General features: G+C 40.8%; 3 protein-coding genes across 3 annotated transcripts in view; 1 reads left to right on the top strand and 2 right to left on the bottom strand.

Annotated features, from left to right (window-relative positions):
- The window catches only part of ralgps2 (Ral GEF with PH domain and SH3 binding motif 2), a 51898-nt gene extending 50786 nt beyond the window's left edge, over positions 1 to 1112 (bottom strand). The window contains exons 1-2 of the mRNA XM_085152616.1: positions 991 to 1112; positions 614 to 721 (exon numbers count right to left, since the gene is read on the bottom strand). Coding sequence (XP_085008742.1) covers positions 614 to 721; positions 991 to 1050 — 168 coding nt within the window. The 5' untranslated portion in view covers positions 1051 to 1112. The remainder of the gene's footprint in view (positions 1 to 613; positions 722 to 990) is intronic.
- The window catches only part of coa7 (cytochrome c oxidase assembly factor 7), a 29302-nt gene continuing 16657 nt past the window's right edge, over positions 994 to 13638 (bottom strand). The window contains exons 4-5 of the mRNA XM_085152622.1: positions 2361 to 2465; positions 994 to 1124 (exon numbers count right to left, since the gene is read on the bottom strand). The gene's annotated coding sequence lies outside the window, so the exon portion shown is untranslated. The remainder of the gene's footprint in view (positions 1125 to 2360; positions 2466 to 13638) is intronic.
- LOC146490896 (uncharacterized) lies at positions 8965 to 10414 on the top strand. The gene is made up of 2 exons (XM_085150243.1): positions 8965 to 9102; positions 9261 to 10414. The coding sequence occupies exon 2, from the start codon at positions 9629 to 9631 to the stop codon at positions 10412 to 10414; it is 786 nt and encodes a 261-aa protein (XP_085006369.1). The 5' UTR covers positions 8965 to 9102; positions 9261 to 9628.

The following is a 13638-nucleotide window of genomic DNA, read 5'->3' as shown; positions in this document are numbered from 1 at the left end:
ATTCCATGTTGCCATAAAGAAAGTTGATGTAATAACAATTCAACAACTGAAATGCTGCTTTTTCTTGTTTTGTTTTGTTTTTTAAATTGGGCTTGTGATAATGCACAACCCATTACTCCTAAGACTCCTTTACTTACCTGACACCACCTTGAAAGACATTAATAAATCAGGGATTGATTAAATAAGACCAAGAGTGACCTCTTGTGGTGGAATGGGACACAACAAGACAAGCACAAGTATTTAAAAAAAAGACATATTTAAAAAAAGCTTGCAAACGTTCAAAAGATTATGTTCTTTTCATGTGAATATCCTGTAAGGTAAAGCTAGTTCGACAAAAATGTGACATTGTTCTGAGTTATTATTATTTTTCCAAAGATGACACTGAAAAGTCACTGAAAATGGGGCAGAGGCAGCTGTGGGAACTGTCAGCAGCTGCTTGTCACTGCCAGACATCATCAATTATTACTGATGCAAACTCTGACCCCATTTCCCCCTCCATCACCCCATCTCCTCCAGTCTTAAGTCAGCACATCGTATTTTTGCTTATATGCACGTTTATAACCCCTCATTTATGCAGGTTAATCAGAAAAGAGACTGCGACAGAAACACTTACTGCATATTCCTCGGGAGTGACCTTCAGCACATCGAACACAACTGCGTCAAAACTCTTCTTCAGCTCTGAAGATGCCTTATCACTGAGAGATTCTGAGCTGCTGCTCTTCTGGAAGTCACACACACAGAAACACACACACAAACTGATGGCTGGGCTTCTGAGAATTGGATTACCAAATGAAAAAGAGTGGTGATGATGGTAAGGTTTTGAGATTTGTAAAATGAACACCAAGAAAAACTAAACATAATATATTAAAATGTAATTATTTAATATGTCAGCTGACTAATACTAATATATAATAATTATACACGAAAACCTTTCATAGTTAAGGTACACACAGGCTGCATTTTAAAACACTGACGTGGATGAGGCCTTACCTCAGAGACTGTGGCAGCACTGGTGGAGATACTGGATTGGCCATTAGGGAGGTCCATCATTCCCACCACACCATCTAGCTCTAATGCAAGAGACCATTCATCATCCTCAGCTACAGCAAAGCCCGCCCGGCCCTCTGACAGAAATCACATACAAAATATATGACCGTGAGTAAATTGCGCACGATATGCTGATCATTAATAGCAGCATTCAAACTGCTCCTCTTGCAAACAGAGCACCATCTACTGGTTGAAATGGGTTGATTTAGACATACTGTCGCAACTACAAGGAAAAATGTACCCTCTCGAAATTAGTTATGATGTAAAGAAATGCTGGTTAAACGATTGTGAGGTTCAGCTATTGGTCCAGAATGCCTGTGCACACCATATGGATGTGCACATTTATAGTCTGCCTTTACTACGCTTGAGGAAAGACAGGACAGAAGGAGCTTAAGGTGAGCATTAGGAAAAGATCTTCTGTGAAAGGGGCTTGTGGTCCGTGAGTGTAAACAGCTTACCCGACCGATTCACTGGCTTCCATCCAGGCCAGATTTGCTACCAAACATTTGTCTTTGCTGTTGTTTTATCTATACATTGTTCTAAAGTCTTAAAACCATTCTACACTTTTATTTTCAACCTACAGAACTATGTAAACGTGTGTGTGTGGGGGGGGGGGGGGGGGGGGTATTCAAGCATTTAATAATAATAATAATAATAATAATAAGATGAATTGTAAATATTGAACTGGAGACAATCTAATCCTCGTACATCACAGTGATATATTATTAATATTCTAGCACAATTTAATATTCTTGTCTGCTCAGCACTGAAAACACCTTGGAGACCATTATTAGCCAAAAGCACACTGAGAAGCAATAATGAAAAATAAGGAGCTGCTCAGAATACCAAAGGCCAGCAGAGGCCTGCAGGTGTGTAAGCGCCTGACTGCCTACTTGTTTGTCTTTTCATCAAGTGGCCTGTTCCATTAACTTCCTTATACAGTTCTGCCGAGACAAGACAAGACAAGACAGATATACCGGCAAACGCCGGCATATCATGTAAACTATCCTCACATTGTTTGACAAAGTGCATAATCCTACAGGAAGCAATAGCTGGCTTGTGTTTACAAGTCTGAGTCTGCTGTATATAAAAATACTACATCTGTAATTATCTTATTTCCTGGCCCAATACCGATGTGTGTGTTGTCCTTTTATCTAGGTTCAAATTAGACATTTATTAAAAGTATCACTTGTGAGGTTAAGCATCAATCTATGTTCTCATAGACTTAATAAAATAAAAAATCAAGTTGATCCTCAGGCAACGTAAAAAGCTAGACATTCTTTAAAGAAAAAAAAAAAAAAAGCCACACTTACCAGATGGGTGTCAGATGTACATAATGCTTTAAGTGAAGTTAGGCTGTTGTTCTGTTTTCGTCTGTCTATCGAGTTTTATCGTTCTCCAAGGCTGGTCTCTGCTGTCTGTGTGTGAATGACAGGAACAAAAGAAATAAGGGGGAAAGAACAAAAAGCACCATTATTGTTCTGAACATGAGTAAAAACCCACGCAGTGGAAATCCTGTCTCCCTCGGTGCCTCCAGACTCTTTCCATAACTCACATCAGCCAGTAGGTGTCTCACTACGATAAGGAATAAAAGCTTGTGCTAGACTGGAGCATGGTATATCTCCTATTCCCTCCAGGTTATAACGATAGTCAATATTTCTGTTTGTTACCTTTCCCTGACACTACATTAAGATTTCCACAATCCAAAATAAACTTCAAACTTTGGCTAACATAAGCCTATAAAGACATGACCCCAAATAAATACATAAAATCAAATAAATAAGACAATGAATGTTTGTCTCACTTGGGTTTCGTTTTTCCCCCCTGCTTCACACAGCCCGTTAAATATAAAAATAAATAAATACATACAAACATCTCTGTGCTAGGAAGACAGAAATAGCATCTGTGTACACAGCTTTAACAAGCGCTCACATCTGTCCTCGGCGTGTTATAGTCAAAGTGTTATCAACACAGAGCAGTGTAAACAGCCTCTGATAACAGGTTTCTGCTCATCTTCTGTCACTCATTTTGTTCTGTTAGAACTCCTTAACCATAACCATCCTAGCTAGTTTACATCTAGTTTTACAGCTTCTTCCGACATCCACACGTACCGCTATTAACAATCACTTCTGACTCATTGCCTTACCCTATCCAATCCCAACTAGCTGGTGCTCCTGATTTAAATGTCCTTGTGTCTGCCACACCTGACAGTCAGCTGAGCTGAAATGTGCTGTGTTTGGTGACACAGCACATTTCCACATAGGCGTGTCATAATGCTGGGCTTTCTGAGGTTCAAGCCCAGGGAATGTTTATAATGTCAGCTGGCAGAAAAACATGTGCGCACTAATAAGGTACAGGTGTGTGTCTGGGAACAAGACGGGCTGACATCTCAACATCAAGCCTTGCAGAGGGCACGACTGGAATAAGAAGAGGACAAGTGACAGAAAGTAGAACTACTCGTGTTGGAGCTTGCAGGAGAGGACGTGTCGTTAAGCTAAATGTGACTCATAAGACTGCATAGCAAGTGGCGTTCAATCAGACTTTGCTCTGTGAATTGGCTGCCTCTCCCTCCTTGTATTCACTGAATTCCAGACTACCTTCTGACATTCACATACTGCAGTTCACACACAAAAGGCCCAGGCTGCCTCAGTACTGAAGGGCATAATGCGTATTAGCGAGTGTTTTTGTGTGTGTTGTCATCATGCACATGCCAGCGTATCTGTGCACGTGACAACGCATTCCACATCGTGCACTGACCTTTTACATTCCTACCTCCAGCAGCCATGAAAACAGGTCTTCCATGACCTCCATTTGACATGTCCTAGGTCCTGCTTAAACTGCTCATCTCCTGTCCTTTTAATCCTCACCACAACCTTATTTTATGGCAGCATTATATATTCAATCTGGAAGCACTGATTAGTAAGAAATGCAAACACACACTAAGATAAATAAATCTGAGGGTTTGCGCTGCACGTGATAGTTTGTGGGAGTGGAGAGAGAAACGAAAATTTATCAACTATTGGTAATCAGATTATTTTAGTCATTCATTCGTTAGAAGCACGGAAAGTTCCACATCTTAATCTGGCGAAAATATGATATATACATAGGGGTGGCTGTAACTCAGTACACCCATGGAACTGCTCTAGATGTAAGATGTTTTGTGTAAGACACCCATGACAAATCTGTAGCAGTGCATCCCAGATGGCCCAGCATCATGGAAACAGTAAACACCTGGCATTAAAATACTCCATGCAGAGAGTTGACTCACATATGTGTCCTATTTACTTTTGTTGTATGTTGTATGTATGCTTACAATAAGAAGAAGAAAGGAAGGTGCAAACTATCATAGGAACAGGGCTAAAAAGGCTCGTTTCAGACGACGGATAAACTGGGAGGGGGGGGGGGGCACTCAAGGTAAGATTTAAATTTAAAAAAACAAAACAAAAAAAGTTCTTTAGAACAATCATGTAAAGCTACTCCAGTGAAGTCCAAGAATAAAAAGAGGGAGTTGGAAATGAGCACAATGGGTATGTACAGGACCAACACAGATCTGTGTGATCGAGGAAAGGTCACAAGCTGTGAGACTGAATAAAGGATCACACGAGACTTGTGTCGCATTTAGTGTTAACAGAAACACTGAGCCAACCCTGCCAGTCTCCATCTAAAGAACTAAAGGCCTTTTCTTTGACACCCAACAGTCCTGCAGGCCAAGCATTGCTTCTCAATCTGTTCTCACTATTAAACATTAAGTGTGTGTGTGTGTGTGTGTGTGTCTCCCTCTAAGTGAGGTCTTGTTAGCAAGCAAACAATAATGGAAGCATTTCCTCTGAAGCGCACAGTCATTTGAAAACAAGTCTTTTTCTCCTCCGCTGTGCTTTATGATAAAAACTGCAGTACCTCTTCTTCGTCACGGTCTACATGCTCAGTACAGACATGTGCTTTCTGCTCTGCCTAGCAGAAGTGGGGCTTGATGCGTTTCAAAAGCATGCCGCAGATGCGCCAAAGTCATAGAGCCAAAGTGGGTCAGTGTGTTGAGGTGTGCACTGAGGGATGTGACAGCCCATTAAGCTGTGCTGCTGTCCCCTTCTCTTTAGTACACAGTACGCATACATACCATTCACGCCGTCCAAGTTTAAACTCTAAGGCAAATTATCCCTCCACCATTCAAATATTGTCGTAGGCCTCTTTACCATATGAAAAGAAAACGTTCCAAGTGGGTAAATCTGTAGATGAAACACTTCACTGCACATTCAAATTTTAAGATATAAAAACGCAGGACCTACTACCTGTAGTTTTTAAATCACTCAAATAATCTAAACATTAAAAAGAAGCTATGAAAAGCAGCATAATATGGTATTAACAAAAGGGCAAATTATACAAAAGCAAATGTGCTTTGACAAATAACAGAGTAACATAACAATTACAGCAGCACTTAGCAATGGAAGTTATATAAATTATTACATGAAATAGCTCTATATGGCTGAGTTCTTGCTGCAGTATAGTTTTAAAATATTATAAGTAATATCTTGTCAGCCTCACTCCTCTAAAACCCATATCCTCATAAACTCCTATTGCAGACCATCTGCAGCCAAGCACACACATCAAGTGCAAACCTCGTCTTCCGTCTTGCCTCCAGACTTCTTACATGACTGTATTTCCTGTTCACTACTGCTTTACAGAAACAGAGAAAGTGTTACTTTTAATTTAGCTCATGCATTATGTGAAGCTTGCTAATCACCAGAGAGCTTGTTGGTGGCATTTCATTTAATGTGATGCCATGGAAGACTGAGTCGAGGTTGTTCTCGCTTTCTCTGGGCTCTCATCAAGCCTCCTGGGGGACAGCAGGACAGTATTGATCTGGAGCTAAGAGAAGCCCGGACGATCTCTCTCTCTCTCACACACACACACACACACACACACACACACACACGCATTACAGCAGCGTGTCGCCATGGATCGATAGACACCGCTTTCACTCAGCAGGTTGGCTGTATAAGCAGAAGTTGGTGACAATGCCTGCGGAGGGACAATAATGTCTGTGTGTGTTGTCGAGGGAACACGACTAACAGCCCCTTCACATGATCACTTAACATGCCAGTGATGTTCAGCCCTTCATGAAGGTCAATAACGGGACAGTGGTAATTCCATGGCAGTTTAGACCAGCAGAAGTGGATAAGGGAAAACATTTATAGGAACAGGAGGACCGAAACCAAAAACTGTCATAACACTACAATTACACTTTGATGTGAACATAAAAGCAATGTTCTCCATCCACTCAAATTTTAAACACCAGTCAGGGGTGCAGGGAGTTTCTGCATTTTATGACACACACAGAGACACACACAGGCTATACTTTTGAGTAATTCCCCAGTTTGCTATTACAGCATGCGGTATTCCCGTTGCTCGGTCGATACAGTTTTTATTAAGTTCGCACAAGAGGAAGTGAGAAGATAATTCTATATCCCAAATACAGCCACTCTTCCAGACAAGACGCTCGCATGCATCTGATTTATTAGAGCAACATAATGCAAACAAAAAGAAAATAAGTTTAATGGTGCCGTATCATCTAACAAAGGCACGTTGGGTTTTTTGGTTTTTTCTTCTTCAGAAAATCAATAGGCAACAAACCCAGTGAGAACACAGATTTTCCAGACAGTGAATTAACAGCAATGTACCATCTACCATAGTGGGCCATCATTTTTTGAGCATCTGGGTCTATTTGTGATGGGAAATTACTGCGATGTAGTGGAAAGATAGACAGCAGAGGACAAAGAGGGTCTTAAAAAGGTAGGACATGAAGCACAAAAAAAGGATGATCAATTTTACACTTGTAAATACACCTGCACTTTTTCAAAACATTTAACTTAACCTTATTTGAGTCAAATCCCCCCCTCCAATCAGTGTGCAGTGTCTGAATTTTAAAAAAGGCCAATCAGCAACAACACAAAATGTGTATTTTATATCAGGTAACAAAAAGTATTCAAAACAACTGTCCATATAAAATTATCTCTGAATTATAATGAATATATCACAATCTAAAGTAATTACCTTCTGTACGTACAATTAAATGCCTTCAACAAGTCTTTCAGTTGTCTAAACATTTTTATGGCCGTCAGCTGATTGTGATTCTGATCAGCTGATCGTGTTTTTTGTTTTGTTTTGGGAGGGAGGGGGTGTACATGTCACACATCTAAACCCAATTCTAAGCCAGTGTTGATGTTTTTCTTAAAAAAAAAAAAAAAAAAAAAAAAAAAATGTTTTAGATAAACTTTCCTCCCTTGCTCTTTCACCCCTGCTTGCTTGATCTCTACAGCTTTCAGGGGGATAATTAGAGCTCACGCTTTAAAGACAGGCTGTCTTCTGTCTTTTCTCATCGCACATCCCCCAGTGACACAGGCAGGCTCTGTAGGTACAATGCTCACAGACATAGATAACACCTATAGTTAACATTTTACAGTGACCTAGCTTTTACCTACAGCTATAAGCAACCTCTGAAATAATGAAATACTAAAAAAAAAAAAAAAAAAAAAAAAAAAAAAAAACTCAGCTACCAAAAGCAAATACAAGGCCCAACTGGTCTGTATAACTGTATCTGACTATCCATCAAATGAACTGAAAAGAGGATACAGTGCCAAGCTTGTGAGTAGCGGCATGTGGCAGGGCCTCAGAGCGGCAGGCTGTCACGTGTGGGCAGGGAAAGGGCCTACAGTTTGAGTGTATCTGTGTGTGTGTGCTGACTTCAGCCTGATTTGTGGCCCAAATGGGAGCAGGCAGGCTGCCCGGACCAAGTTTAACTCTGCTGCTGAGGCCTGGGCGACCTGAGCATGGTGACAGTTGAGTGGGGGGGGGGGAAAAAACAGTAGGAGAGGAAGCGGGGAGGGAGAGGAAGCGAGAAGCTGGCAGCAGTACTGTTGTCTGTGGTCATTCCCTGCATGGACTATTAACAAGGAAAGGACATGGTAACAATATAGGGCAACAGAGCAGTCAGTCAGAGCAGTAATGCTTAGAGGAAACTGATATGATCTCTATGTCTTCCTCTATGAGTCTCTGAGGGCTGGCACAAGAGTGAAACCTCTTGTTGGACACCAAGTAAAGACACAATTGCTGAGTGAAATCGTTATATTATGCAGTATATATATTAAGCAACCTGTCACTGAACAGACACCTCCGGTTGTTTATGGCCGTGTGCAGAGGATGCCCAGCATTGTCCATAATGTCCAGCTAATCACCACTTACTACTCTCATCAGTAACAACATGGACAAAAAAAGCAAAACAAAAAAAATACACTGATAGCTGTATGAACAAATTTTCAGTCAGTATGAAAGCCTCACAGGACAGACATTTATTATTAATCAATCAATCACACCTTAGCGACAGACCCTGGTGCATCACAATGAGCGGCATTCCACCACAGATAGGGCTTTGGAGCGTGATGTCACGGGGGTGGGCGTGGAAAGGATTTTGGCCTGATCCGCCATTTTCGGGGTCTAAGAGCAAACGACGAAGGAGCGAAAGCACAGCCATGGTTCGTACTTGCTGTGTGGTCGGCTGCAATGTTCGATCTTACGATCGGCACGGGAATAAGCTTGGGTTGTCTTTTTATGCTTTCCCAACCTGGAAGCAATATCAAGGAGCTCATGTATCGGATGTTACCAAACGAAGGCGTCGAGCCTGGATAGCAGCCGTGAGACGAGCTGATATCAAGTTCTGTTCCATCTCCAAATATCACTTGGTGTGCTCCAGACATTTTCATTCTGGTAAGTGCTAGATATGTTCATATCACACTTTATAGCTGAATAATATTATCGTTGGTGGTCTCGGAAGTTATAGAAATTGCGATCAAACATGAATGGAGTGACTTTGCAGACATATGTGCTATGTAAAGATTCGCTAATTCTTTTGCACAACTATAGGGAAGCCTGCCTATGAAATGGATCAAACAAATCCAGACTGGGTACCAACGCTACACATGGGGCACTCCGAAATCCGAACATCACATTCAGACCGTCACAGAGGCGAACACAACGGCAACAAAAAAAAAGCACTAGTAGGAGGTAAACAACAACCGCACCCCCAACCACAATCTCTTATTTTAAAAGTTGATCTTAGTCAATTAACACAAACATTTGAGTATTCATACTGCCTTAATGTATAAACCACAGTGCAAATACACAAAATTCCCTTGTGTATTTGCACTCTTTTTATTGGACAGGCTTTCACAATGGAGCTGCAGAATGTGAAGGTGAAGCCACAGCAGAAGTTACCACAGAAGAGCAGCCAGAGATGGACAACACAGGAGAGCAGCCAGAGATGGACACCACAGAAGAGCAACTCCATAACAACCTTGTTATTTTGGCTGAGGGCCAAATTTGTCTTGGACAAGTAGAAGCAGAGGTAACGGGTGCAGATGCAGAAAACAGTGATATCAGAGAGAAACAGACAGAAGATCAAAGACTGACAAATGATTGTGTGCGCTGTGTACAGAGCAGAGCAGAAATAAACCGGCTGCTGGAGGAGAACAGAAAGCTTAAATAAAAGTTGGACAAGACAGAGCTGAATGAAAACTTTTTAAAGGATGATATGGAAAAAGTGAAATATTACACTGGTTTTACTTGTTTTGCTATTTTTATGTCCGTGTTCGAGAATGTAAAAGCTTTCCTACCAGCATCAAAGAAACTGTCGCATTTCCAAATGCTTTTACTCACACTTATGCGACTTAGACTTGATCTTCCTGTTCAGCATCTTTGTTATCTATTCAATGTCTCCCACAAAACTCTTTCTTCCATCTTTGCTGATACAATAGACGTATTGTATGCTCGCTTTGGATTACTTGTACACTGGCCAGAGAGGCACTGTTTGCAAGCAACAATGCCTCCACAATTTACGGAAACTTTTGGAAATCGGGTAGCCATCATTGTAGACTGTTTTGAAATTCGTACAGAACGACCATCTAATTTAAAGGCTCGTGCTCAAATGTACTCACACTACAAGGGTACACACACCATGAAATATCTGATCGGGATTACTCCACAAGGTTCAATTTCATTCATTTCTAAGGGGTGGGGGGGCCGTGCATTAGATAAACACATCACAGAGCAATGTGGCATACTTAACAAGCTGTTACCAGGGGATGTAGTTTTGGCTGACAGAGGCTTTGACATCAGAGATGCAGTGGGAATGATGTGTGCGGAGGTTAAGATCCCAGCATTTACAAGGGGCTTCTGTCAACTAGATGCCAAGGACATTGAAAATACACGAGCCATTGCACACCTAAGAATCCATGTCGAGCGAGTAATTGGCAGTTTGCGATGTGTTAATCAATGTGTTAATTTGCATCTACTTTACAATTATGGGCACATAATATGATAACGATATTTTAGCAGTTCGATGATAAATGTATAACATTAATTATGGTGGGGGGTGGAAAATGGCTATTACACTTGATGCGCTTCAGCTGACTTACCTTGGTATGAATGACGACGTACTCAGAGTTTGGCGGCTTGAAAATACCCAAATCTTGCACCCAGCCGTTGGTAAATTGGATGTGCGCCTCCAGTGACTTGTAATTTCGGAACTGGTTCGCTGTGTAGGCGCTTACTCCACAAACAAGATAGGCGAAGACATCGGGGTAGGACAGTGGCGGTAGGTCGTCTGGGTCTTTACTCCACTGCCGTATTTCGTACGGGTCCAGATTTGCGATACACTCTATTTTTTTCAAGTAACGCTGCTTCGCCTCTGGACGCAATCGGTCTCTATACCGTCAGTTTTCTTTTGAGCTGCTTTTAAGCATGATTCTTGTCGTCGTCGTTCCAGCAAAGTGAATAGGGGTTTGGATTCGTAGACCCCGAAAATGGCGCTGCGCTCCCATAATGCATTGCGGCGTGACGTCAACTCCAAAGCCCTTGCTTAAGAACACGATGACACATCAGTGGGCTGAGCGGAGATGACGTGTGGGTGGTGGCAGTCTCAGAACTGAATAAAATCATGTGGCTAATAAACTGCTTTTGCAGAAAGGAACCATCTGTCTGGAGCCAACATGTGGTGATAAGTTGGCTTGATCAACTTTGCCATCTCAACTGCGTAATGCAGAGGCATTTTAGTGTCAGATCATCAAAAGACACTTTGGGGCTAAGGTGATATTTCATCGTGTGTGCAGAAGAGAAAAGATGATGCAGTCTCTTATATAAAGTCAACAATCTATCAGTGTGTGGTAACTGGTTTGTGTAAATATGTAAACAAGAGACACATGAGCAGGGCCCAAACTCCAGCACAGCAAGCCACTAATGTTGCACATGTAATTTTTGACCAAATTTTCAGAAGATAAGAAGTTGTATAATCACCTATCCTATTTTAAAAAAATAAAAATAAAAAAGGAAGCACAAATCCTTCATTCTCAAACTTGGGAGCTCTAAGGTTAAGATAAAATAAAGAGGCACTATAGAGATCATAGGATAGTGATCATTAGGCATTAGGGCTGGGCCATATCATACTAGGGCCGTTTGATATAACCATATATCAGACAACGATATAAAAACGTCTATCGTTTCCTATTATGCTTTCGTTTGTTTCGTGATGTCGTAAAATAAACTGTTTACAACAATATTTTTCGTCGTTTTGACAGTCACCTTAGTGGCTATATTAATTTCTTAAAGTTCTCTCTTTCTCTTATATTTAATATAACCACACTATGGGCTGACAATGCCTGTTTTCGTTAGCAACAATGACGGTAAAACCATCGCGTGGCTCCGCTGTCCGCTTCTTTGTTATCCACGTAAACCTTTCACAATAAAGCTCAAGATCCTGTTGAGACTTTTCAAAATAAACCGAATCACATGAAAGAGTATGCAGAGAGTTTATGGATGAGAAGCAAAAAAAAGAGCTGTCAGGTGCTAAAAAATAAACCTTAGACTCAAACTTTGAGAGAAAATGGTGGCCGTTACAACTTATGTCTAAAAATGTATAGTTTTATGCATCAGTTAAAACACTCGAATCCAGGTAAAGGACGCCGAGCTGGAAAAACTAAACGCAAGTCAAGTTGCCCAAGATTCACAGAATTTACAGAAAATATTACATTTTTGTGATTTATATCATTGTCAGGACGATAAATATCTTATATGGGATATGAGATTTTTGTCATATCGCTTCAGATACACAACAAAGTACTATTTTTGGTAGAGCATGCTAGCGGGCCGTCGTTATTACCGTGTTTTTTGGAAAATACCAATACGGCACACTTAAAATCAATCCTTTGATTTTTCTGAAAATCGACAGTGCCCCTTATAATCCCGTGTGACTTATGTATGAATTCTGGTTGTGTTTACTGACCTCGAAACAATTTTATGTGGTACACGGCGCTCGAAAATCTGCCAACTGTTTTAGTACGACTTTGCTAAGATACAAACCCTCACTGCTTGATGGATTGTCAGAGGATTACGGCTATCGTAGGTAGGAGCCCCGCGGAGTGATACTACTGTGCTTCAACATAATATTACCGTATTGTGTGTGTATAAGCTCTTTTTAAGTTTTGTGGCTATTATACATGGTTATGCTGAGGATATGTCGGCCAGTTTCCATTGGAAATGCCTTTTGGTTAAACTGTCAGCAAGGAATTTGCATTTGCACTGTTACATTTTTGTATAACTTCCATGCACAATGTCATATCACCCTACTCTATTAGGCATATGTTGCGCCCACAAGAAAAAGATTTTAACCACTGCAAAAAGCAGCTTCTATGCCATCAGACATGTTGTCAATCCTTTAAATTAAGGCACATCTGTGGGAATCTGGATCTGCATTTTCTTTCGTTTATAGTCCAGTAGCATAAAAGGACCCCCGTATCATCTTCTCAGACAGTTTCACACAGTTAAAAGGAAAAGAAAAAGTCTTGCTACCTCCACTTCAGGTCCCATGCTCTTTTAAAATGGCCTGAGCGTTTTCTCAATGTGAAAGAAATGCTTGGTTTCCAAGTACCTGTTCAAAGTGGTACTGCACGAATATTAGCCAACTTCTCCTGTCAGATGATGCAAACAGGCTGAGGGCTGTTGACGTCGCCAATAAAGCAGAAGCAACGAGGAAAGTAGCAGTTTCAGTAGTTTCCACTGACTTTTTCCTTTGTCCTTATTCCCGGGTATTTTATTTGTATTGGTGGTTTGCAACACTAATCGTTTCATTTCCCCTTCACAAAGGTTGCTATTCCCTTTGCTATCATTTAGGGCCAATGACGCATCACGTTGGAAACAAAAAAATAAAATTTCCATCATCCGGAGATTGTTAATGCTAACCCCACTTCCGAACTGACTCAAGTTCACATTCAAAGAAGGTAATTGTAGATTACAATCATATTGAAAGGTGGACAAAAATGCTTTGGAAACAATTACTTTAGGATGCAAGGTGTGACAGGTTTTTCTCTTGCCCCTTTTTCTGTTTTTTTTTTTTTTTTTATCATCTTTATTAACCTCTTAAAGTTCTCATAAAGTCTTTGGTTCACAGTTTTATTAGGTAGCTTTGCTTTATCACTGTACTCTCTCTGTTGGTTGTTAATTGCCCCTTAGGGATAAATAAAGTCTTCTGATTTTGATTCTGAGTGTGTG

This window comes from Neolamprologus multifasciatus, chromosome 23 (genome assembly GCF_963576455.1).
Source record: "Neolamprologus multifasciatus chromosome 23, fNeoMul1.2, whole genome shotgun sequence".
Classification (NCBI taxonomy): Eukaryota; Metazoa; Chordata; class Actinopteri; order Cichliformes; family Cichlidae; genus Neolamprologus; species Neolamprologus multifasciatus.
Note: the sequence above shows the minus strand (reverse complement) of the source record. Positions and strands in the feature narration are given on the sequence as shown.